Source organism: Papio anubis, chromosome 1 (genome assembly GCF_008728515.1).
Source record: "Papio anubis isolate 15944 chromosome 1, Panubis1.0, whole genome shotgun sequence".
Classification (NCBI taxonomy): Eukaryota; Metazoa; Chordata; class Mammalia; order Primates; family Cercopithecidae; genus Papio; species Papio anubis.
Window position 1 is genome coordinate 131,056,834 of NC_044976.1, and position 26,630 is coordinate 131,083,463.

The 26,630-nt window shown below is 40.0% G+C and overlaps 1 protein-coding gene across 2 annotated transcripts in view; it reads right to left on the minus strand.

Annotated features, from left to right (window-relative positions):
• Nucleotides 1-18,987: 18,987 nt before the first annotated feature.
• The window catches only part of SLAMF1 (signaling lymphocytic activation molecule family member 1), a 39,436-nt gene continuing 31,793 nt past the window's right edge, over nt 18,988-26,630 (minus strand). Inside the window, exons 5-6 of one of the 2 annotated variants that reach the window (XM_031654621.1) lie at nt 23,376-23,468; nt 18,988-21,680 (exon numbers count right to left, since the gene is read on the minus strand). In XM_031654621.1, coding sequence (XP_031510481.1) covers nt 21,630-21,680; nt 23,376-23,468 — 144 coding nt within the window. In that variant the 3' untranslated portion in view covers nt 18,988-21,629. The remainder of the gene's footprint in view (nt 21,681-23,375; nt 23,469-26,630) is intronic. The other variant, XM_031654618.1, reaches the window with a different exon arrangement.

The following is a 26,630-nucleotide window of genomic DNA, read 5'->3' on the forward strand; positions in this document are numbered from 1 at the left end:
GTCCATCAATGACAGACTGTACAAAGAAAATGTGGCACATATATACCATGGAATACTATGCAGCCATAAAAAAGGATGATTTTATGTCCTTTGCAGGGACATGGATTAAGCCTGAAACCATCATTCTCAGCAAACTAACACCGGAGCAGAAAACCAAACACCTCATGTTCTCACTGATAAGTGGGAGTTGAACAATGAGAACACATGGACACAGGGAGGGGAACATCACACACTGGGGCCTGTTAGTGAGTAGGGGGCTAGGGGAGGGATGGCATTAGGAAAAATACCTAATGTAGATGATGGGTTGATGGGTACAGCAAACCACCATGGCATGTGTATCCGTATGTCACAAAACTGCACGTTCTGCACATATGTCCCAGAACTTAAAGCATAATCATAATAATAATAAAGGCAGAGGAATTACAGAGTCCTTATTTTTAAAGGCATCAGAGAGTCTTTAAAGTGGAAGTGGTGGGATATAATCACCCAAAATTCCAGAGAGGCAGAACCTTTCTCAGGTGACCTGATATCATCAACAATTTATTACCTTGAGGGGAGAGCTGGGGGGAGATTTGCTGATTCTAGACATGAGCTGAATATTGAACTTAGTCTAGGCTGAGGAGGAAAGAACAATAAAAATTTTCTTGACTGTGTAAGTGTAGAGGAAAAATTTGGAAGCTGCTATGGTCTGAATGCTCCACCCAAAATTTGTATGTTGGAAACGTAATCGCCAATGCAACAGTATTGGGAGGTGGGGCCTAATGGGAAGTGTTTAGGTCATGAGGGCTCTAAGTTTAAGAACAGATAACTGACAGTATAAAAAGGGCTTGTTGGAATAAGTTCGTTCTCTTCTACTCTTCTGCCATGTGAAAACACTTTATGACCCTTCTGTCTTCTGCCATGTGAGGATGCAACAAGTAGGCCCTCAAAAGATCCCAGCACCCTGATTTTTAATTTCCCAGGCTCAGAACTGTGAGAAAATGAATTTCTATTCTTTATAAATTACCCAGTCTCAGGTCTTCTGTTATAGCAGCACAAATGGACTAAGAAACCTGAGGTGGTCCCTAATACATGGCTGATTTTCTCACAGGACGTTTACTAGGTTCTAGGAGTACATGAGAGTCTGGTGATCTAGATCTAGACAGATGTCTTCTAAAAGTAGAGTGAAATCTTTCACAGTCCTGCATACCGTGAAAGAGACTGACTGTGGTGATTTCTCCCCTAGTTGATTTGCCAAATTTTGAAGCTATATAGTATGGGAAGCTGAGGAGCTGGGCAGAGAAACTCTGAAAAGAAGGGCTAGCTCTCCTATTGTCTTTCAGATTGGAGGAGATGGATGCCTGACAGTGTCTTAATCAAAGGCCCAGGAGGCCACCTTCAAGGAACAGGGTGAAGCAGAGGCAGATTAAGCTTTATATAAATTGAAATTCGGGCCAATGAAGCTGGATCCCTTACTGCCATGAGGTGATCAGGCTCTTGTATCTGCCTAAGAGAAAGAAGGGAAAACACTCTCTGGTGGAAGAAAGTATAACTTTAAGCATTTCTGGTTCTTTTATATATAATGCACAGCATTGAATTTAAAAAATACCAGGCAGACAAAAATATGATTGATAATCAAGAGGTAAAAAGACATTAGAAACAGATCTATAGATATTAGATTAGGATACAAAGATGTTTAAATAGCTATAATTAATGTTTTGAAGAGAATAGTGGAAAAGATATACACAATAGGTGAAAATATATACCCAATAGGTGAAAATTCTCTGTAGAGATATTTCAACAGAGATTTTGAATTAATTGAAAAATGAGGCCAGAGGCAGTGGCTCACTCCTGTAATCCCAGCACTTTGGGAGGCTAAGGCAGGTAGATTACTACAGCCCAGGAGCTCGAGACCAGCCTGGGCAACATGACAAAACCCTGTCTCTACAAAAAAATACAGAAATTAGTTGGGCATGGTGACATGTGTCTGTAGTTCCAGCTACCAGGGAGACTGAGGTGGGAAGTTTGCTTGACCCTGGGAGGTCAAGGCTGTAGTGAGCCATGATCATGCCACTTCACTCCAGCCTGGGCAACAAAGTAAAACTCTGTCAAAAAACAAAAAACAAGGAAAGAAAGAAAAGAAAAAGAAAAAGAAAAGGAAAAGTGAATCAGATATTATGAGAGATAGGAAAAACAAAAACAAAAACAAAAGAACCATATGGACCCTGTGTCACGTAATACCCAACCGTCCTTCTTCTCTTTGAAGAGACACCAACTTAGGCACATATTGGAGACTGTCTCTTCCGGGTTTGCAAACCAGTGTCACTAATAATGCTCTCCTTCCTACTATTTAGCCATCCTGATCATCTTTTGGACAATATAGCTCTCAGAAAAACTGTTTCTGTCAGCCCCCCTAAGGTGTCAGACTTTCAGTCTCCCTCCCAGGAACCTATCCTTCCTAGATCTAGATTGATCTAGACAGGGCAGAGAAAGCCTGACTGTTTATTTCACCAATGCAGACTTTCTCTACAGAGGCAAATCTCCTCCACAAAAGGCAGCTTTGCAGGGCTGTTCTCATCTTCAGGTCATCTGAACAGCCATCTTGAAATATGTCAAAAAGTATATTTGGGAGTGAATCTTTTTTTGTTTCCTTTAGTGATAACAAGTTGTATAGAAATGACAGTTATTTTCCGATATTTGAAAAATTGTTATGCAGAAGAGGAATTAGGTTATTCAGAGAAAACCACTGGGAGAAAGTAGGCAAGTTCCAAGAAGAAGTATTTTAATGTACAACAACTTGACTCTCTAGCAATGGAACCTCTCTAACAATGAAACATGAGAAACCTCTTTAACAATGGAAATGTACCATTGTTAGCTCTCTAACAATGGAACATGAGAAACTGTTGTGAGAGAGTTCAGGGAAGACATGGAGGATGTTTGGCCGGAGGAGGTGTTGGGGTTAGAGGGAGGGAGCAACAAATTATACTTCCTCTACTCCTGATTTGGAATCAATTTTAAGGTAGACAGAAGATTCACACAGATGGAGAAAAAGTGTCAGCTCTGTTGTTGATAAAGCTGGTTGGCAAATGTGGCTTTAGGCAAGTTAATGCATGATTCACACTCAGGACCATACTTGGCACTTTCCTCAGTACCTTTCTTTTCTTCTTTCCTCAGTATCTTTCTTTTCTTCTTTCCTCACTATCTTATGATGTTTCCCAACCTAAAGTGCAATGGCTGTTCACAGGTGTGATCATAGAGCACAACAGCACTGCAGCCTGGAACTCCTGGGCTCAGACAATCCTTCCTCCTCAGCCTCCTGAGCCACTAGCTCTACAGGCATGTGCCACCACACCCAGTTTATAAGACTATGTTTCTTAAAATACATTTTCAGTCTTAGTTTGCTGCTGTTTCTCCATTCCCCTTTACCTCTTAATACAGACCTTCTTGATTACTCTTTTTTCCCAGTTGACTGATATTCTGTTCAGGATAAGAGTACCTCTTTTTAAGACTAAATAATGCCTCCTTCCTGATTCCTTCTCTCCTAAGGTTGGCAGTAAAGTGTTGCTATACTACCATATTAACACATCTTAGGGATTCCAGAGAGCCCTCAAGGGGACATCAAACAAAATTCTCAGACGAGCCTTTAACAGAACCTATGGAGAGATGGAGGAGCACGCCGATGACTAGACCTTAAAAGTTCTTCTAGACTCTTCCTTGTCCTTATTGTGAAGCACCTGCAGAATCCCCTTCACTGCCATTTACACACAAGTATCTGGCAAAAAATGTAAAGACAAGAGATAAAATGTAAAGACAAGAGATAAATTTGCTTTTTATAGAGAAAGTTGGATAACTAAGGAAGGTCAGGAGTAAGAATTAAGAGAAGAATCAATGTCTCTAACTGTTCAAAGGATTTTCAGAGAGAAGAAGGATTAGATTTCATTTTACTCAGTTCCTAAGAGAAGAGAGGGACTAGTGAAGGTGAGGGGTGAATGGAGGGGGCCATGATAGGAAGGTGGATATTTGCTTCACTTAAAAGACTTTCTTACAAGCGGGAATGTACTCTGCCTTATTTGGGAGAGTGATTGTCCCCCTCACTAATGGAAGTGAAGCCTAGGTTACAGTGTCAGGGGTGTGGAAGAGAAGATCCAGGAATTTGGCCAAGAAATGACAGCATTAAGTGCTTTTAAGGTCTTTTCCAACCCTGACTATTCACAATCCTGTCAGTAGGAATGTTTGATCTATGACCTCAGAGATGTTTTGGAGCAAGAAGTGGCAAAACAAATAAATAAATAAATAAATAAATAAATAAATAAATAAATAAATAAATAGCACCACCCTCCATTTGGCATACAAATCTTTATTTACTTTTGCTTCTTTCATTTTACTTTTTAGTTTTCCAAATCATCTCATGCAATCCTCCCATTTTATAATCCATTATTAAATTCAGTGGCCCTTTCTAAGCTCTCTGTCTCCTTTGACAGCTGATGTGGGTCATTGTTTTGTCCTCCTTGGAATCTCTTCTCTTACCATCTGTGGCAGCAAGTTATCTTATTTCCATCCTTGACTGTGTTTTAAATTCTTCTGCCTTTTAATGTGGGTATAACGTTATCAATGGCCTACTTTTTTCTCTTTCTCTCTCTAGTCTCAACTTCGAAGTGTGACTACAATGGAGGTAACACTCATATCTTGGTGATATTTCTTTTTTCTGAGATACACTGTCTCATCATTGGCTGCTTCATGAGAATTTCCTACTTCATTTCCATTGTCACTTCAAACTTTTTAAACTAAAATAAACTTACCCCTCTTACTTAAGAAGAGAGTTGGGTGCACCTTCCATGTGCTTACCGAAGACCCCTTACTTCCTCTGTCATTAGGGTGACTACCCACCCTAGACACTGCCCCAGTGTAATTATTTTAAAATTTCTTTTATTTCAATAGTTTTTGGGGTACAGGTGGTGTTTGGTTACATGTATAAGTTCTTTAGTGGTGACTTCTGAGATTTTGGTGCACTCATCACCTGAGCAGTATACACTGTACCCAATGTGTAGTCTTTTATCTCTCACCCCCCTCCCACCATTCCCACTGAGTCCTCAAAGTCCATTGTATCATTCTTATGCCTTTGTGTCCTCACAGCTTAGCACCCACTTATAAGTGAGAACATACGATGTTTGGTTTTTCATTCCTGAGTTACTTCACTTACAATAATGGTCTTCAACTCCATCTAGGTTACTGCAAATGCCATTATTTTGTTCCTTTTTATGGCTGAGTAGTATTCCATGGTATATATATATATACCACATTTTCTTTATCCACTCATTGATTGATGGGCATTTGGGTGGGTTCCATGTTTTTGCAATTGTGAATTGTGCTGCTATAAACATGCATGTACAAGTGTCTTTTTCATACAACGACTTCTTTTCCTCTGGGTAGATACCTAGTAGTGAGATTGCTAGATCAAATGGTAGATCTACTTTTAGTTATTTAAGGAACATCCGTACTCTTTTACATAGTGGTTGTATTAGTTTACATTTCCACCAGCAGTGTAAAACTGTTCCCTTTTCACCACACCCACACTAACTTCTATTATTTTTTATTTTTGGCCATTCTTGAAGGTGTAAGCTGGTATCGCACTGTCATTTTGATTTGCATTTCCCTGATTATTAGTGATGTTGAGCATTTTTTTCATATTTATTGGCCATTTGTATATCTTCTTTTGAGAACTGTCTATTCACATCCTTAGTCCACTTTTGGATGGGGTTATCTGTTTTGTGTTGTTTTGTTTTTTGCTGATTTGTTTGAGTTTCTTGTAGATTCCTTGAGATGTGACTTTAGTCCTTTGTCAGATGCACAGTTTTTGAAGATTTTCTCCCACTCTGTGCATTGCCTGTTTACTCTGCTAATTATTTATTTTGTTGTGCAGAAGCTTTTTAGTTTAATAAAGTCCTCTCTATTTCTTTTTGTTGCACTTGCTTTTGGGTTCATGGTCATGAAGTCTTTGCTTAAACCAATGTCTAGAAGGGGTTTTTGTGATGTTACCTTCTAGAATTTTTATGGTTTCAGTTCTTAGATTTAAGTCTTTGATCCATCTTGAGTTGATTTTTGTATAAGGTGAGAGATGAGGATCCAGCTTCATTCTTCTATATGTGGCTTGCCAATTATCCCAGCACCATTTGTTGAATAGGGTGTCGTTTCCCCACTTTATGTTTTTGTTGCTTTGTCAAAGATCAGTTTGGTGTAAGTATTTGGCTTTATTTCTGGGTTCTCTGTTCTACTTCATTGGTCTGTGTGCCCATTTTTATACTAGTACCATGCTGTTTTAATGACTATAGCCTTGTAGTACAGTTTAAAGTCAGGTAATGTGATGCCTCTAGATTTGTTCTTTTTGCTTAGTCTTGCTTTGGCTATGTAGGCTCTTTTTGGGTTCCATATTAATTTTAGGATTGTTTTCTCTAGTTCCATGAAGAATGATGATGGTATTTTCATGGGAATTGCATTGAATTTGAAGATTGCTTTTGGCAGTATGGTCATTTTCACAATATTGAGTCTACCCATCCATGAGCATGGGATGTATTTCCATTTGTTTGTGTCATCTATGATTTCTTTCAGCAGTGTTTTGTAGTTTTCCTTATAGAGGTCTTTCACCTCCTTGGTTAGGTGTATTTCTAAGTATTTTAATTTTTTTGCAGCTATTGTAAAAGGGGTAGAATTCTTGATTTGATTCTCAGCTTGGTCACCATTGGTGTATAGCAGTGGTATTGGTTTGTGTATATTGATTTTGTGTCCTGAAACTTTACTGAATTCATTTATCACATCTAGGAGTTTTTTTTGGATGAGTAGGGTTTGATACCTTCTACAATTATACCATCAGTGAAAAGCGACAGTTTGACTTCCTTTTTACCAATTTTGATGCCCTTGATTTCTTTCTCTTGTCTGATTGCTTTGACTAGGACTTCCAGTGCTATGTTGAATGGAAGTAGTGAAAGTGGGCATCCTTGCATTCTTCCAGTTCTCAGGGGGGAATGCTTTCAACTTTTCCCTGTTCAGTATAATGTTGGCTGTGAGTTTGTCATAGATGGTTTTTATTACCTTAAGTTATGTCCCATCTATGCCAATTTTGCCAAGGGTTTTAAACATGAAAGAATGCTGGATTTTGTCAAATGCTTTCTCTGTGTCTAATGAGATAAGCATATGATTTTTGTTTTTAACTCTGTTTATGTGGTGTGTCACATTTATTGACTTGTGTATATTAAATTATCCCTGCATTCCTGATATGAAACCCACTTGATCATGGTGGATTATCTTTCTGATATGCTGTTGGATTCGGTTAGCTAGTATTTTGTTGAGAATTTTTGCATCTATGTTCATCAGGGATATTAGTCTCTGTAGTTTTCTTTTTTTGTTATGTCCTTTCCTGGTTTTGGTATTAGGGTGATATTGGCTTCATAGAATGATTTAGGAAGGATTTCCTCTTTCTCTATCTTTTTGAATAGTTTCAATAAGATTGATATCAATTCTTCTTTGAATTCCTGATAAAATTCAGCTGTGAATCTATCTGTTCCTGGACTTTCTTGTTGTCGGCAATTTTTAAATTACCATTATTTTTATCTCGCTGCTTGTTATTGGTCTGTTCAAAATTTCTATTTCTTCCTGGTTTAATCTAGGAGTTCTGTACGTTTTCAGAAATTTATCCAACTCCTCTCAATTTTCTAGTTTGTGCACATAAAGGTGTTCATAAAAACCTTGAATGGTCTTTTGTATTTCTGTTGTATTGGTTGTAATATCTCCCATGTTGTTTCTAACTGAGCTTATTTGGATCTTCTCTCTTCTTTTCTTGGTTAATCTCACTAATGGTCTATCCCTTTTCTTTCTCTTTCAACAGACCAGGTTTTCGTTTCATTTATCTTTGGTATTGTTTTCTGTTTGTTTTAATTTCATTTAGTTCTGCTGTCATCTTGGTTGTTTGTTTTATTTTACTGGGTTTGAGTTTGGTTTGTTCACGTTTCTCTAGTTCCTTAGGTGACCTTAGATTGTCTATTTGTACTCTTTCAGATTTTTTGATGTAGGGATTTAATGCTATGAAATTTTCTCTTTGCACTGCTTTTGCTGTATCTCAGAAGTTTTGATAGGTTGTGTCACTATTATTGTTCATTTCAAAGAAGTTTTAAATTTCTATCTTGATTCCATTGCTGATGCAAAGATCATTCAGGAGCAGATTATTTAATTTCCATGTATTTGCCTGGTTTTGAGGGTTCCTTTTGGAGTTGATTTCCAATTTTATTCCACTGTGGTCTGACAGAGTACTTGATATAACTTTGATTTTCTTTAATTTATTGAGACTTGTTTTTCGGCCTATGTTCCACGTTCTGATGAGTAGAATATATATTTTACAGTTGTTGAGAGTGCTGTAAATATTTGTTAAGTCCATTTATTCTAGGGTATAGTTTCTTTGTTTATTTTCTGTCTTGATACTTTCTAGTTCTGTCAGTGGAGTATTGAAGCCCCCCACTATTATTGTATTCTGTCTATCTCATTTCTTTTTATTTATTTATTTATTATTATACTTTAAGTTCTAGGGTACATGTGCACAACATGCAGGTTTGTTACATATGTATACATGTGCCACGTTGGTGTGCTGCACCCATTAACTCATCATTTACATGAGGTATATCTCCTAATGCTATCCCTGCCCCCTCCCCTCATCCCCCAAAAGGTCCCAGTGTGTGATGTTCCCTTTCCTATGTCCAAGTGTTCTCATTGTTCAGTTCTCACCTATGAGTGAGAACATGCCGTGTTTGAGTTTCTGTTCTTGCGATAGTTTGCTGAGAATGATGGTTTCCAGCTGCATCCATGTCCCTACAAAGGACATGAACTCATCCTTTTTTGTGACTGCATAGTATTCCATGGTGTATATGTGCCACATTTTCTTAATCCAGTCTGTCATTGATGGACATTTAGGTTGGTTCCAAGTCTTTGCTATTGTGAATAGTGCTGCAACAAACATACGTGTGCATGCATCTTTGTAGGAGCAAGATTTATTATTCTTTGGGCATATACCCAGTAATGGGATGGCTGGATCAAATGGTATTTTTAGTTCTAGATCCTTGAGTGTACAAAGTCTTCCCACAATGGTTGAAGTAGTTTATAGTCCACGTAACAGTGTAAAGTGTTCACATATTTGTCGCATCCTCTCCAGGACTGTTGTTTCCCTCACTTTTAATGATCACCATTCTAACTAGTGTGAGATGGTATCTCATTGTGGTTTTGATTTGCATTTCTCTGATGGCTTAGTGATGATGAGCATTTTTTTCGTAATGTCTGTTGGCTGCATAAAATGTCTTCTTTTTTAAAGTGTCTGTTCATATCCTTTGCCCACTTTTGGTGATTTGTTTTGTTTTTCTTGTAAATTTGTAAGTTGTTTGAGTTCTTTAGGTTCTGGCAATTAGCCAGCACTTTGTCAGATGGGTATATTCAAAAATTTTCTCCCATTCTGGCGGGTTGCCTGTTCATGATGGTAGTTTCTTTTTGCTGTGCAGGAAGCTCTTTAGTTTAATTAGATCCCATTTGTCAATTTTGGCTGTTGCCTTTGCTTTTTGTGTTTTAGACATGAAGTCCCTTGCCCATGCCATGTCCTGAATAGGTATTGCCTAGGTTTTCTTCTAGGGTTTTATGGTTTAGGTCTGACATTTAAGTCTCTAATTCATCTTGAATTAATTTTTATTGTAAGGTGTAAGGAAGGGATCGGTTCGGCTTTCTACATAGAGATAGCCAGCTTTCCCAGCACCATTTATTAAATAGGGAATCCTTTCCTCATTTCTTGTTTGTCAGGTTTGTCAAAGATCAAAGATGGCTGTAGTATTAGGTATTATTTCCTGAGAACTTTGTTTCATTCCATTGGTCTATATCTCTGTTTTGGTACCAGTACCGTGCTGTTTTGATTACTGTAGCCGTGTAGTATAGTTTGAAGTCAGATAACGTGATGCCTCCAGCTTTGTTCTTTTGGCTTAGGATTGTCTTGGCAATGCGGGCTCTTTTTTTATTTCATATGAACTTTAAAGTAGTTTTTTCCAATTCTGTGAAGGCATTGAATCTATAAATTACCTTTTCACGATATTTGTTCCTCCTATCCATGAGCGTGGAATGTTCTTCCATTTGTTTGTATCCTCTTTTATTTCATTGAGCAGTGGTTTGTAGTTCTCCTTGAAGAGGTCCTTCACATCCCTTGTAAGTTGGATTCCTAGGTATTTCATTCTCTTTGAAGTAGTTGTGAATGGGAGTTCGCTCATGATTTGGCTCTCTGTTTGTCTGTTATTGGTGTATAAGAATGCCTGTGATTTTTGCATTGATTTTGTATCCCGAGACTTTGCTGAAGTTTCTTAGCAGCTTAAGGAGATTTTGGGCTGAGATGATGGACTGAGATGATAAATACACAATCAGGTCATCTGCAAACAAGGACGGTTTGCCTTCTTTTCCTAATTGAATACCTTTTTTTTCTGCCTGGTGCCCTGGCCAGAACTTCCAACACTATGTTGAATAGGAATTGTGAGAGAGGGCATCCCTCTTTTGTGCCAGTTTTCAAAGGGAATGCTTACAGTTTTTACCCGTTCAGTACGATATTGGCTATGGGTTTGTCATAAATAGCTCTTATTATTTTGAGGTGCATTCCGTCAATACCAAATTTATTGAGAGTTTTTAGCATGAAGGGCTGTTGAATTTTGTCAAAGGCCTTTTCTGCATCTATTGAGATAATCATGTGGTTTTTGTCTTTGGTTCTGTTTATATGCTGGATTACATTTATTGATTTGTGTATGTTGAACCAGCCTTGCATCCCAGGGATGAAGCCCACTTGATCATGGTGAATAAGCTTTTTGATGTGCTGCTGGATTCGGTTTGCCAGTATTTCATTGAGGATTTTTGCATCGATGTTCATCAGGGATATTGGTCTAAAATTCTCTTTTTTTGTTGTGTCTCTGTCAGGCTTTGGTATCAGGATGATGCTGGCCTCCTAAAATGAGTTAGGGAGGATTCCCTCTTTTTCTATTGATTGGAATAGTTTCAGAAGGAATGGTACCAACTCCTCCTTGTACCTCTGGTAGAATTCAGCTGTGAATCCATCTGGTCCTGGACTTTTTTTGATTGGTAGGCTATTAATTATTGCCTCACTTTCAGAGACTATTATTGGTCTATTCAGGGATTCAACTTCTTTCTGGTTTAGTCTTGGGAGAGTGTATGTGTCTGGGAATTTATCCCTTTCTTCTAGGTTTTCTAGTTTATTTGTGGAGAAGTGTTTATAGTACTCTCTGATGGTAATTTGCATTTCTGTGGGGTTGATGGTGATAACCCCTTTACTATTTTTTATTGCATCTATTTGATTCTTCTCTCTTTTCGTCTTTATTAGTCTTGCTAGTGGTCTATCAATTTTGTTATCTTTTCAAAAAACCAGCTCCTGGATTCTTTGATTTTTTGAACGGTTTTGTGTGTCTCTCTCTCCTTCAGTTCTGCTCTGATCTTAGTTATTTCTTGCCTTCTGCTAGCTTTTGAATGTGTTTGCTCTTGCTTCTCTAGTTCTTTTAACTGTGATGTTAGGATGTCCATTTTAGATCTTTCCTGCTTTCTCTTGTGGGCATTTAGTGCTACAAATTTCCCTCTACACACTGCTTTAGATGTGTCTCAGAGATTCTGGTATGTTGTATCTTTGTTCTCATTGGTCTCAAAGAACATCTTTATTTCTGCCTTCATTTTTTATGTATCCAGTAGTCATTCAGGAGCAGGTTGTTCAGTTTCCATGTAGTTGAGCAGTTTTGAGTGAGTTTCTTAATCCTCAGTTCTAACTTGATTGCACTGTGGTCTGAGAGACAGTTTGTTATAGTTTCTGTTCTTTTACATTTGCTGAGGAGTGCTTTACTTCCAACTATGTGCTCAATTTTGAATAAGTGTGATGAGGTGCTGAGAAAAATGTATATTCTCTTGATTTGGGGTGGAGAGTTCTGTAGATGTTTATTAGGTCTGCTTAGTGCAGAGCTGAGTTCAAGTCTTGTATATCCTTGTTAACTTTCTGTCTTGTGGATCTGTCTAATGTTGACAGTAGGGTTTTAAAGACTCTCATTATTATTTTGTGGGAGTCTAAGTCTGTTTGTAAGTCTCTAAGGACTTGCTTTATGAATCTGGGTACTCCTGTATTGAGTGCATATATATTTAGGATAGTTAGCTCTTCTTGTTGAATTAATCCCTTTACCATTATGTAATGGTCTTCTTTGTCTGTTTTGATCTTTATTGGCTTAAAGTCTGTTTTATCAGAGACTAGGATTGCAACCCCTGCCTTTTTTTTTTGTTTTCCATTTGCCTGGTAGATCTTTCTCCATCCCTTTATTTTGAGCCTATGTGTGTCTCTGCACGCGAGATGGGTCTCCTGAATACAGCACACTGATGGGTCTTGACTCTTTATCCAATTTGTGAGTCTGTGTCTTTTAATTGGAGCATTTAGCCCATTTACATTTAAGGTTAATATTGTTATGTGTGAATTTGATCCTGTCATCATGATGTTAGCTGGTTAGTTTGCTCATTAGTTGATGCACTTTCTTCCTAGCACCGATGGTCTTTACATTTTGGCATTTTTTTGCAGTGGCTGGTACTGCTTGTTTCTTTCCAAGTTTAGTGCTTCCTTCAGGAGCTCTTGTAGGGCAGGCCTGGTGGTGACAAAATCTCTCAGCATTCGCTTTTCTGTAAAGGATTTTATTTCTCCTTCACTTAGGAAACTTAGTTTGGCTGGATATGAAATTCTGCATTAAAAATTCTTTTCTTTAAGAATGTTGAATACTGGCCCCCACTCTCCTCTGGCTTGTAGAGTTTCTGCTGAGAGATCTGCTGTTAGTCTGATGGGCTTCCCTTTGTGAGTAACCTGACCTTTCCCTCTGGCTGCCCATAAGATTTTTTCCTCCATTGCAACTTTGGTGACTCTGACAATTATGTGTCTTCAAGTTGCTCTTCTCAAGGAGTATCTCTGTGGCATTCTCTGTATTTCCTGAATTTGAATGTCGGCTTGCCTTGCCAGGTTGGGGAAGTTATCCTGGATAATATCCTGCAGAGTGTTTTCTCCCCGTCACTTTCAGGTACACCAATCAGATGTAGATTTGGTCTTTCCACATAGTCCCATACTTCTTGGAGGCTTTGTTCATTTCTTTTTACTCTTTTTTCTCTAAACTTCTCTTCTGACTTCATTTCATTCATTTGATCTTCAATCACTGATACCCTTTCTTCCAGTTGATCGAATCGGTTACCGAAGCTTGTGCAGTTGTCACGTAGTTCTCGTGCCATGGTTTTCATCTCTATCAGGTCATTTAAGGACTCTCTACATTGGTTATTCTAGTTAGCCATTCATCTAATCTTTTTTCAAGGTTTTTAGCTTCTTTGCAGTGGATTCGAACTTCCTCCTTTAGCTTAGAGAAGTCTGATCATCTGAAGCCTTCTCTCAACTTGTCAAAGTCATTCTCTGTCCTGTTTTGTTCCATTGCTGGTGAGGAGTTGCATTACTTTGGAGGAGTAGAAGTGCTTTGATTTTTAGAATTTTCATCTTTTCTGCTCTGTTTTTCTCTCATCTTTGTGGTTTTATCTACCATTGGTCTTTGACGATGGTGATGTGCAGATGGGGTTTTGATGTGGATGTCCTTTCTGCTTGTTAGTTTTCCTTCTAACAGTCAGGACCCTCAGCTGCAGGTCTGTTGGAGTTTGCTCAATGTCCACTCCAGAGCCTGTTTGCCTGGGTATCAGCAGTAGAGGCTGCAGAAGAGTGGATATTACTGAACAGCAAATGTTGCTGCCTGATCGTTCCTCTGGAAGCTTCGTCTCAGAGGGCTACCCGGCTGTGTGAGTTGTCCATCTGCTCCTACTTGGGGGTGGCTCCCAGTTAGGCTACTCAGGGGTCAGGGACCCACTTGAGGAGGCAGTCTGTCTGCTCTCAGATCTCAACCTCCATACTGGGAGAACCACTACTCCCTTCAAAGCTGTCAGACAGGGACATTTAAATCTGCAGAGGTTTCTGCTGCCTTTTATTTGGCTATGCCCTGTCCCCAGAGGTGGAGTCTACAGAGGCAGGCAGGCCTCCTTGAGCCGTGGTGGGCTGCACCCAGTTCGAGCTTCCCGGCTGCTTTGTTTACCTACTCAAGCCTCAACAATGGCGGGCACCCCTCCCCCAGCCTCACTGCCACCTTGCAGTTAGATCTCAGACTGCTGTGCTAGCAGTGAGTGAGGCTCCGTGGGTGTGGTACCCTCTGAGTCTGTCATGGGATATAATATCCTGGTGTGCCATTTGCTAAGACCCTTGGAAAAGCACAGTGTTAGGGTGGGAATGACAAGATTTTCCAAGTGCTGTGTGTTATGGTTTCCCTTGGCTAGGAAAGGGAATTCCCTTACCCCTTGCACTTCCTGGGTGATGCAATGCCTCGCTCTGCTTTGGCTCTCGCTCGGTGGGCTGCACCCACTGTCCAACATACTCCAGTGAGATGAACCTGGTACCCCAGTTGGAAATGCAGAAATCACCCATCTTCTGTGTCACTCACACTGGGAACTGTAGCCTGGAGCTGTTCCTATTCGGCCATCTTGGAACCACCACTGCCTGTCTGTCTCATTTCTTACATCTAGTAGTGATTGTTTTATAAATTTGGGAACTCCAGTGTTAGGTGCATATATATTTAGGATTGTAATATTTTCCTGCTGGACTAGTCCTTTTATTGTTATGTAATGTCCCTCTTTGTCTTTTAAAACTATTCTTGCTTTAAAGTCTGTTTTGTCTGATATAAGAATAGTTACTCCTGCTCAATTTCATGTCCATTTACATGCAGTATATTTTTCCACCCCTTTACCTTAAGTTTATGTTAGTCCTTATGTGTTAGGCAAGTCTCTCGAAGACAGCAGATACTTGGCTGGTGAATTCTTATTCATTCTGACATTCTGGATCTTGGAAGTGGAGCAGTTAGGCCATTTACATTTACTGTTAGTGTTGAGATATGATGTACTATTGTATTCATTGTGCTACTTGTTGCCTGAATTTCTTGTTTGTTTATTTGTTTGTTTTTCATTGTGGTATTATTTCATAGGTCCTGTGAGATTTATGTTTTAAGAAGGTTCTATTTTGGTGTATTTTGAGGTTTTGTTTCAAGATTTAGAACTCCTTTTAGCATTTCTTGTAGTGCTGACTTTGTAGTGGCAAATTCTCTTGGTGGTGATAAATTCAGCATTTGCTTGCCTGAAAAAGACTTTATCTTCCCTTTGTATATGAAGCTTAGTTTTCCTGGGTACAAAATTCTTGGCTGATAATTATTCTTTTAAGGAGGCTAAAGTAAGGATAATTACTTCATTTAAGGAGATGAAAGATAGGACTCCAATCCCCTCTAACTTGTAGGGTTTCTGCTGAGGAATCTGCTGTTAATCTTATAGGTTTTCCTTTATAGGTTAGCTGATGCTTTTGCCTCACAGCTCTTAAGATTCATTCCTTCATCTTGACTTTAGATAACCTGATGACTGTGTGTTTAGGTAATTATCTTTTTGCAATGAATTACCTGGGTGTTCTTTGAGTTTCTTGTATTTGGATGTCTAGATCTCTAGCAAAGCCAGAGAAGGTTTCCTCAATTATTTCCTCAAATTAGTTTTCCAAAATTTCGATTTCTCTTCTTCCTCAGGAACACAAATTATTCTAATGTTTGGTCGTTTAACATAATCCCAAATTGGTTGGAGGCTTTGTTCATTAAAAAAATTTTTTTTTCTTTGTCTGTGTTGGATTGGGTCAAGACAATAGCATTGTCTTTGAGCTCTGAGGTTCTTTCTTCTACTTGTTCAATTCTATTGTTAAACCTTTTCAGTATATTTTGCATTTCTCTAAGCGTGTCTTTTATTTCCAGAAGTTCTTATTGTTTTTTATTTATAATATGTATTTCTCTGAAGTATTTTTGTCCATATCTTGTGTTATTTTAAAAATTTCTTTAAGTTGGTTTTCACCTTTCTCTGGTGCCTACTTGAGTAGCTTAATAATCAACCTTCTGAATTCTTTTTCTGGCAATTCAGAGATTTCTTCTTGGTTTGGATCTATTACTGGTGAACTAGTGTAATCTTTTGGTGGTGTTATAGAACTCTGTTTTATTATATTTCCAGAATTGTTTTTCTGGTTCTTTCTCATTTGGGTCAATTACGTCAGAGGAAAGGTCTGGGACTCAAGGGCTGCTGTTCAGATTCTTTTGTCCCACAGAGTGATCCTTTTATGTGGTGCTCTCCCCTTTCCCCTAGAGATAGGGCTTCCTGAGAGCTGAACTGCAGTGATTGTTATTGCTTTTCTGGGTCTAACCACCTAGTGGACCTACCAGGCTCCAGGCTGGTACTGGGGAGTGTCTGCAAAAAGTCCTGTGTTGTGATCTTTTTTCAGGCTTCTCAACCATGGATACCAGCACCTACTCCAGTGGAGGTAGCAGGGGAGTGAAGCGGATTTTGTGAGAGTCCTTGGTTGTAGTTTTGTTTAGTGCGTGGGTTTTCTCAAATGCTGGTTATACTCACAGTGAAGTTGTCATGTGGACAGACTCAGGACCTCTGGTTAGCCAGGATGTTACAAGTGGTGGAATTAGCTGTTGTTTTCTCCTTCCTTGGAGCAGGGCTGCTTTGTTATGAGTTGCTGTAATGGCTTGACTTGATTGGCCTCCAGCCAGAAGGTGGCAATTTCAAGACAGCATCAGCTGCAGCAGTATAGGGGGAATACAAACTTGCTCTAAGGTCACCTGGATAAGTATTTGGGTTTCTCAGGTGATGGGCAGGGCCACAGAACTCCCACAAGATTATGTCTTTTGTCTTCAGCTACCAGGGTGGGCAGAGAAAAACCATCAGGTAGGGGCAGAGTTGGGCATGTCTGAGCTCAGACTATCCTTGGGCAGGGCTTAATGTGGCAACTGTGGAGTATGGGGGTGTGGTTCTCAGGCCAATGGAGTTATGTTCCCCAGGGGGATTATGGCTGCCTCTGCTGCTTTGTACAGGTAGCCAGGGAAGTGGGGGAAAGCCAGCGGTGATAGGCCTCACCCCACTCCCACAGAGCTAGCAAGGCCAGTCTCACTCCTGCCATGCTCCCCCAGTAACGAACAGAGTCAAATTTATATCCAGGCCTCTGGTAAGCAGGGCTGGGATGTTGCCCTGGGATACTATCCTCTCTGCTGAGAAGGCAGGTAGGGCTTTCAGGCCTCACCCCTCCCTGCGTACTGTGGCTTCTGTGCTCGTATCTGCACTTTCTGTTCATCTCCACAGATCCTGCCAGGACAATTCATACTCAGTCAAAGTTATTACAAAGTTCAGCTGGAAGTTTCCTTCTCCCTGTGGCCCTTCCCCAATTCCACTGGCAGCCGTCCCCAAGGACCCCTGTGAGATAAAGTTAGAAATGACTTTCCTGGACTTCCCAGGGGACCAGGAGTGCCTGCAGGGCTCTTCCCTCTGCTTCTTCTACTTCTATATTTTGCTTGGTTCTCTAAATTCATTTCAGCTCTAGGTAAAGTTAAATCCTTTTCCTGTTATTTGGATTTTCAGGTTTCCCCAGTGAAGATGTGTGTTCAGAGGTGGACTTTCCCCCTCTCACACTTTAGGCACTCACAGTTTTTCAGCTATTTCACTGAGTTCACGGTGGCAAGCCACTTCTTTCAAAGGGTCTGTGAATTCTTTCAGTTTTCCTGCTATATTCCTGCAACGGTTCCTGGAGCAAAAGTTCATGATGTGAGTCTTCACACATGTTCTTCTGAGTGAGAGTTGCAAGTTAGTCCTGCCTCCTAGCTGCCATCTCCTGCCCCAGGGTAATTATTAATAGCATCTTCTTTTATTTTCCAATGGGTCTCAATAGATCACATAGCGATCTACCTGTCATAATATTTCAATTGCCTGTGTTCTCTGTATCTCCTGCTGGATGACAAGCTCAAACACTTAGTAGGAACTTAATAACTTTGTTGAATGAGTGAAGCATTGGGTAGAACTAGAAGTCTTCTGCGAAATAAACTTAGTACAGTTAACCTTTTAGAGCCTGTCATTAATCCACATTGGCCTCCTTATCTCCTTGCAGCCTGTAAGAACTGAGAAACCAGCCGCAGTTTCAGCCAGTCTGTGACTAAGTCCACATCCTTTAGATACAAGGAAGTGGTGGGGATGCTAAGGTTGGGTAGGTTGTGTTGCTCTATCACCCTCTTGTGGCTGGTGTGTGAAACTCATCACAAAATCCTTTCTGTGGTATAATCTCTAAGGTGGTAGTTCTATAGACCTCAACCCAGATCTCATTTTGGTTTCAGGTTAGATTTGGTCTTCACTATTTTTTAAAAGTTACCCAGGTAATTCTAATATTTAGGTAGCTTTTGTTGTTATTGGCAGGTTTGGGCCATGCTTAAGTGACCAGGTGGCCACCTTTGACAGACTACTTCTTGGTATATAGAAATGTATTTAGTTTTCTCAAAGGTCACCAGGGGGCCAGCATATCTCCAGATCAGTGGTTCTCAACTTGGGGAGATTTTGCCAAGCAGGGGACATTTGGTAGTGTTTGGAGACACTTGATTGTCACAATCAAGGACAGGGCATGTGCTATAAACCCAGTGGGCAGAGGCCAAGGATGCTATTAAACACCCTACAGTGCACAGGACAGCCCCATGACAAAAAAATTATCCAGCCCCAAATGTCATTAGTGTGGCAGTTGAGAAACCTTGCTCTAGATTTTGTCCACAAGGGGAATTTGGAAGAGTTCAGGGAAGGGAATTACTCTGGCAGTGACAAAAATTAAACAATCCTTTCAACACAGTTCTCCATGTGGAGGGTGTTTCCTGACCTTTAGTGAAAGGGATGCCAAGCTAACCCTTGTCCACCTCCAGGAAAAGGACAACCTCACATCCTATCTGATCAAATCTGCCTCCTTCAGCATTTCATAACTATGGCATGGAGACATAAGGCCAGGAAACACATCATGCCATGCTACTGTGTTATAAATCCTTTAGGAAACACAAGACAAAAGTGCAATTTCCTTGATGGACTGGTTGTAATTTATTCATTTCCAAAAAGTAGAAACATAAACTTTGGAAGAAGAATCAATTCACAGTGGCTTCTCAGCCAGCACACACCACCCCCTGTAATAATTACATCTCTGCTGTGTGAATGGAGGAAGCGTCCTGAAGAGCCTGGGACTATGCCCAGTTGTACTTCAGAACATCAGTCCCTTCAAACTGAGAATGGGTGTGTTTTCCTCCTGACTTCTCTAGAATTCAGACATGCTTGGTCAAAAGAAAACAGCATTAGAAGGGAAACACGGGGAAAACTTATTGTTTTAAGCCTGAGGAAAACGCAAGCTCCTGCTCCCCATAGTTTCCCTTTTGGGGGAAACTAGAGAGTGGTGAATGTATCACCAGAATTTTCCCACTTGTAAACATGGTCTAGGGTGAGAGGTATAATGCCAGTGATGTTTGGTGGGAGGCCCAAAAGACTCCCTCCCCAGTGAGGTCTTGAGCCCAGGGGTTCAGGATACTTGGAAGTGAAAGCCTCTTCTTCACCCTTTGTTTCTGTCCTTCCATCAGTTAGAATTCAGCTACTGGAAAAACCCAAGTGCTGGGAACTGAGCTTCTAGAACAATCTGAGTTGTAGTAAAGGAATGGGTGCTCATAAGCCTAGCGTTTACAAATCTTCATTAGTAGCTCCACAGTTTTGAGAGTAGACAGTGAATGAGGGTAAGGTTATACAAGGGTGGCATAGTGTATAATTGTGAGGCATTTTTGTCTGCCTACCACCTGAATCCCACTTCTATTATTTGTAGAATTCCTTAATTCATAAGAAGTGAAAATGGAAAATGCCAGATATTCAATTACCAGCCTCCCTCGGAGATAGGACATGGACATGTGACCTAGGATTGACCACTCAATTCCAGACTTTGAATTATAAGCTAGAGATGAAAGGATGAAGAAGCATCCTGGAGAATTCACTTTCATGGCAGACAGTGCAGCAGTAACAGTAATATCAAGTTTCCAAGTCCAGCAGAGACAGTGAGGCAGTGGTAGAGTCTGTGCCTAGTGCTGGGGACAGTGGCTGTGCATGAACAGGATGGTCATCCCTGGGCTAGTTTTGTAATTTTGGCTGTGCCCCCAAAGCCTAGTCTCCTCTTTTCCTGCTCACTTTCAAAGCATGGTTTTGCAGAACCTTCTAGCAGTTATTGGAACCAATCAGTATCTTTTCAATAGGTTCCTTTTCTACATTAAAAAGCCAAAGCCAGCTTCTGTTGATTGTAACCAAGAACTCTATTAAAGAAGTTGATACCAAGAAACGAGATGCACTAAGCAACAGGCTTACAATGTGAATTGACCACATAAAGGAGGAAAGATACAAGGCAATAAGGACCTGAGTTCTGAGCTGGGAAGTTGGTGCCCCTTATTATGCAATTGTATGATAGTAGCTGTTTCTTACAGTACTTGCCAAGAGTATATAAGAACCAATAAGAACAAGAAAAGCTTAAATTGAAGACAGCTTGTCTGAAAGCAAAGAATAGGAAAAAACATAGGACTTTACCAAAAAAAGGCTCTTTCTGCCTGCAGCTTGCAAAATAAGTTATTGAGCATTCAATGATTTGAAGTTGTTAGACCAAAATAACTTAATTTTCTACTAGAAGATAAATTTAGTGTGAGGAGAGGTATGCAGGGAGTAGAAAGTGCCAAGGAAAGACCTTGACCTGCAATACCCCCTTGAAGCCCTGGATATAGAATACGTTCAGAATCTGGTCACAGAGAGTCTTAGCTGAGGTTCCAGGTTTGTTCAAGGGAATCAACAGAGAACTGGGATTTAAACATCATTTTGAGAAGTGAAAAATCACCATGGGACAAGTTCCTCTTAGTATTCCAAGCTCCTTTGTAACAGCACCATCAAACATTTGCTACTTTTTTCTTTAAAACTGAATGCCATTTGCACAGAAGTGGACTTTTAAGACTCTTACACGGTTTCCAGTCCACTGTTCAAAACTCAGAGATCTCAAAATCGTTCTTTCTGTTTATTGACTGTTTAGCTTCTGGGTTTTGCAAATAAAATAATGATATTCTTAGCTTCTTTTATACAATAATATCAGAGTGTTTTATGTATAATAAGAAATTCACCCTTCAGCCTCTATTCAATCTTTATCCTGAGAGAGAAACTGAGGCACAGAGGCTTGATCAGGTCTGCAGGTTATCATGATCAGCTCCCAGAACAAAGTAAAGACGGCCAAAATGTAAACTTTTCCAGACTTTGTGACTGGTGGTCCACTGTGTGAGATAGGTACTCAGATGTCCTGGCTTTCAGTCTTTGGTTTTTATTATCCAGTTCCAGCCAAGAGCAAGATGCCCAAAGTCTGAACTCACATTACTATCCATTTCATCTGCCACAACACAAAGATGGAACGCTGTTATCAAGTAACGCTCTGTCCTGCGCCTGCAGCCACGGCAGAGCAAGCTAAATTCTTGGGAAGCCTCACTTCCTTGTTCATTTCACAGATGTACGTGGAAGAAACATCACCAGGCAGTTGATCCAAGAAGGGTACAGATGTGTAGCATGTCTGTCAGAGGAAACCTGGGGCCTGGGGCCAAGTTCAGTGTTCATTTTGTTTTTTCCATTTTCCTTCAGAAAGTCCCTTTGTTGGGTCTTTGGTATCAGCTCTCTGGAAGTGTCACACTAGCATAGACTGTGATGGAATTTGTTTCCTGGGGACAAAGCAGAAGTCTGTGAGGGGAGGGACTGGATACTCACTTCATAGGATGCAAATGAAAACAGCGCTGCTGAGGAAAAGGAAAGGGTCTTACAGATCACGGCTTGTGCAGGGTCTGTCACAGACAGGGCCTTGTTGGGGTAGCACTTGGGTACCCACACTGCTTCTCCACCTGCAACAAGGGCCACAGCTCCCTTCCAAGCATAAGCATGCCATTATGGGGAGCATGATCTGAGGACCAGCATTCAATGCCCTGTCTCCCCCTTTGCCCTCCCCCCTTCCATCCCCTTGTAAGGCAAACCATTTGTTTTGCTGTTAGGCATGGATCACAATCTGGGGAAGCCAAGAGAGTTGTAAATTATTGAGTTTTTAAAAAGTCTAGCGGGAGTCAAAGGGAGAAGAGAAAAGTGGTATTGGTAGGGGAGAGGAAGGGGAGAAGAGGGTTATGCGCAAAGATCTCTCATGTCAAAGAAACAAATAAAAGAGAATGGGAATTTAAGGGGTTTTTCCATAAAGTGTTAACTATAGCATATTGGTTTTGTCCTTAAGTAAATTTCATTAAAAATCTATATATTTTTTGAAGCTTTTGAAGTCAGGTTTATATTTTTACTTCCCTCTTAGATATGACAGTGTACTGAGAATGGATCTCAAGTTGAAGATGGATTTCATCTTGAAATAGGACACCTGCCCAGGCACTTCTAGGTGGGTGTGTGGGCGGTAAGAGCTTTGAAAAATAAGGTGGGTGCAGGCATTTGTGTGACCTTTGTGCCTCTATAATCCTGGGCTCTCTTCTGAAACAGCCCAAGTGGACCAAAGCTTTCAGCCCAGAATTTATTTCTGTTCATTCAGCAAAGGAAAGATTCCTGTCACAAGTAAACTTAGTCCCTGCTGATCTTGCGATAGGGTAGAACAGGCAAGTCTCATTTTGAGCTGCACCTCATATTCTCTTCTAGGTTTAACACCTACGCAGAGCTCCACCCCTAAATATTCTGATTAAATGGGGCTGGACAGAGTCTAGGCATGAGCATTTTTACAGCGCTTCCCTGGTGATTCCGCTTTGTAGCTGGAGTTGAGAACTCCTGGACTCCAGCTGCCGTTCCTAAACTTGAGTGTGTATCAGAATTACCTGGGGTGTGGGTTTTTTAATATGTAGGTCCCTGGCTACTCTCCATAGACATTTTCATTTAACAGAATCCTAGATGGAAGGCCCTAGGAATCTTTATTTTTAACAAGTACGCCAGCTGATTCTGATGTGGTCCTTGGACAACTCTCAGAGAAACACTGGCCAGCAGGGAGTGAGGAGTGGCCCCATGTGAGCAGGTGTTGGGGGTTTCATGGAAATGGAAAACCAAGGCCACAGAGACTCTTTTTTGCCTGCATGCTGTGGCCTACCTTCCCCGGTCCAGGACTCATCAATGTGTTTCATTTAATTTGTTTTTGTTTTAGTTTTTAAATTTTTTTTTTTACTTTTAAGTTCAGGCGTACATGTGCAGGTTTGTTACACAGGTAAACTTGTGTCATGGGGATTTGTCGTACACATTATTTTGTCACCCAGGTATTAAGCCTATTGCCCAATAGCTATTTTTTCCTGATCCTCTCCCTCCTCCCATCTTAAAAAAAAAAAACTTCCTCTTTTTCCCCTCCTCCATATATTCCCCCTCTACAGAGAGTAGGCAGAGAGATGCCTCACCTGGACAGACTCTGGGACAGGCTCTGTGGCAGCAACATATATGGTGGTGCAAGGGTCCTGAGCTGGGAAGGGGTCAAGTTTCTTCTGAAGAGGCTACGAGAGAAGCAAAGAAAGCAGATTAGCTGAGCAGAGAGATCTAGTTCTCATCCATCTCTCTGATGGAGAAGCACAGACTCAAGAAGCCTTGAGGCAGAACATTCCTTTGAGTCATTTGGTTCAACCTCCTTCTCAGGTGGGAATTCTCCCTCAAATTCTCTGGAACTCAATTCCCCAGGCTTTGCTTGGACTCCCCAAGTGGTGTCTTGGAGTGCACAACCTCCCAAGGCAGCCTCATCCATTGTTAATGCTTCCCAGATGTTTTAAATGTCTTCCTCAAAAGAAACTGAAATTGGTGTGGCTCTTACAGGAGCAGCTGGAGGGGACAGAATAGCAACAGCATTTAGTCCATCTCACTCATATCACCGGCTACATGCGGAGTTCTTGCATCCCACACTGCCATTCCTACTCTTCCTCCTTCTCACATATGTCTTCTCATTTGCCTCACAACCACTCTATGTGTTAAATACTGTTACTCACACTTCACCGAGGATGAAGCTACAGCTCAGAAAGATCAAATGTTTTCCTAATGTGTACATGCAAGAAGTGTCAAAGCCAGGAGTCCCCTACCTTAAGCTCTTTTAACTTAAGGTACATGTCCTATCACTATTCTTCTTTGGTCACCTCAACTTATAATGACCTATCCCTTACCTAAATTCCTCAGGTATTTAAAGTCTAATTTATACATTATGGCACTCTATGCTATATTTAAAACATTCTGATATATTTATGTGTTGTTTCTCCAGTCTACACATTCCTTGAGAAATAAGCTATATAGTTTTGTATTCCCCACAGAACAGTGTGGGACGCATAAAAATAAGCCCTTCAGTTGATATTTGTTGATGTTACTTTGAAAAAATTAAAACCCACAATACCTGGACAAAGACTTCAAAGTAAATTGAGACCACATCCTTGTAAGATGTGGATGCCATCACTTATAATAGGGAAGTCATTAATTCCACACTTTTCGGGGACACTGGTTATGGGATAATGCTGCTGTCCACTCTCCCTGGGTATAGAGCCAGACTTGAAACCACACCACTTGTGTTTTGATGCGAGAAAGCTTGGAATTTTGTTATGTGATGGAAGGGTTAAAGAATTAGGAAAGTTTATTGGAGGAAAAAGGGATGGGACATAATTTTTCTCTTCATATATTTGATGAATTGCCATACAGAAAAGGAATTTGATTTGCCTGTAAAGTGCTTCAGGTTTAAACAAAGATTAGGATTTAGGGGAAATACTTTGGTTCAATATAATGAAGATCTTTCTGATAGTAAGAGATGCTCAAATGAGGGATAAATTGCCTTGACAGGCAATGAACTCCTATAGTTTTAAGTGCTTGGGCATGGTCTAAACCAGTGCTGCTGACTTTTATTATGCATATGAATTACTTGGGGATCTTGCTAAAGGGTTGATTCTACTTCAGAAGATCTGGGGCAGGGCCTGATTCTGCATTTCTAATGAAGTCCCAGGTGATGCAAATGCTGCTTGTTCACAAACTATATTTCAGTAAAAAGGAGCTAGGCAACACTTTGGAAGTAATGTTGTAGCAGATAATTCAAGCAGTGATTGGGTGGTTCAAATAGATGACTTTCAAGATCCCATATAATTCGTAAATACATTTGGAAGAAATTTTGAGTTTAAGGAATAATTTCTTGCAGTAATGAGATAGATTAAGAGGCTATGAAAACCGTTTATTAAGAAACCTTTATCAACACATGCAACCTCTGCTGGTCTTCCTGTTTGGGAGAACTTTAGCATGACCTGACCTAGAGGCAGAAGGAAGAAGGCAAATAAACTTACATTTTTAACATTAATTCAGAAGTTTTAGAAAAGACAAAAATATGTAAAAGAAATCACCCATCGTCCTATTAAGACTATGTGTGTGCTTAAATGTTGGCTTCAAGATCTTTATCCAGGCATAGGGGATTATTTTAAACATAATTATAATAAGTTAGTATGTTTTTGTATCTTGTCATCTTCTGTTAGGATCATTGTACATCTTTAGGGAACATCATTTACAAGCAACTCCAGGGGCATTATTTTCTCATAACTTTTGTGAATGGTGGCCCCTGGAGTTAATTCTGCAAGATAGTAGCTCTGATAAGTCCTAGAAGAGTTCCTAGCACACAGTAAACATTTGTTAAGTGATTTTCATGTTATTATATTCTTTATAAGATTATTTTATAACCATTCCAAAAAGACTAAAGGTATTGTTAGTTTTTAAATAATTGTCTACATTCTTACAGTCTTTATAATGACATAATAAAGACATTGCAAATATGAACAAAGACAATTGTGAGAATGTGGGTAAGTCTAATTATATATCTCGTATATAAAACAATAATAGTTATGTCTTGTATGTCTAAAATATATATGAAATTCAAATAATGACAAACAGCCACATAAATCAAGAGGTGAAATTATTGTGGACTTAACGTATTATGCAGGAGAGAAGTAAACATTAGACTTTGGTAAGTCAAAGACATATTTTACAATTTCTAGGGTAGCCACTAAAAAGACAGAAAAAACTTATTCACTAATATGTAGAGGAGAAAGTTGAATAATAAAAATATAACTTAAAAAAATTTCCACCAAAGAAACCCCAGTCTCAGATAGCTTTACTAGCAATTTCTACCAAATATTTAAGGGGAGAAATAAGACCAATTCTACCCCCAAATCCCAGAGAATGATAGAAAGGAAATGCACCCCGTAGTGGGTTGAACTGTGGCCCCAAAAGATATGTCCACCCAGAATCTCAAATGTGACTATTTGAATAAAGGTCTTCACAGATGTCAAGATAAGGATTTCAAAATGAGGTCATCCTGGATTAGAATAGATCCTAAGTCTGACGATGAGTGTCCTTACAAGCGATGGAAAAAAAGAAGACACAGAGAGGGAGGTTATGTGAAGATGAAGGCAAAAATTGCAGATAAACAACTATAAGCCAACAAATGCCACGGATAGCCTGGAGCCACCAGATGCTGGAAAAGGCAGAGGATTTTCTCCTAAAGCCTCCAGAGGGAGTGTGGCCCTGAGGATGTGGCTCCTTATTTTGGACTTCTGATCTCCAGAACTGTTAGAGAATAAATTTCTGTTGTTTTAAGCCACCAAGTTTCTCGTAATTTGTTACGGCAGCTCTAGGACACTAACACATAC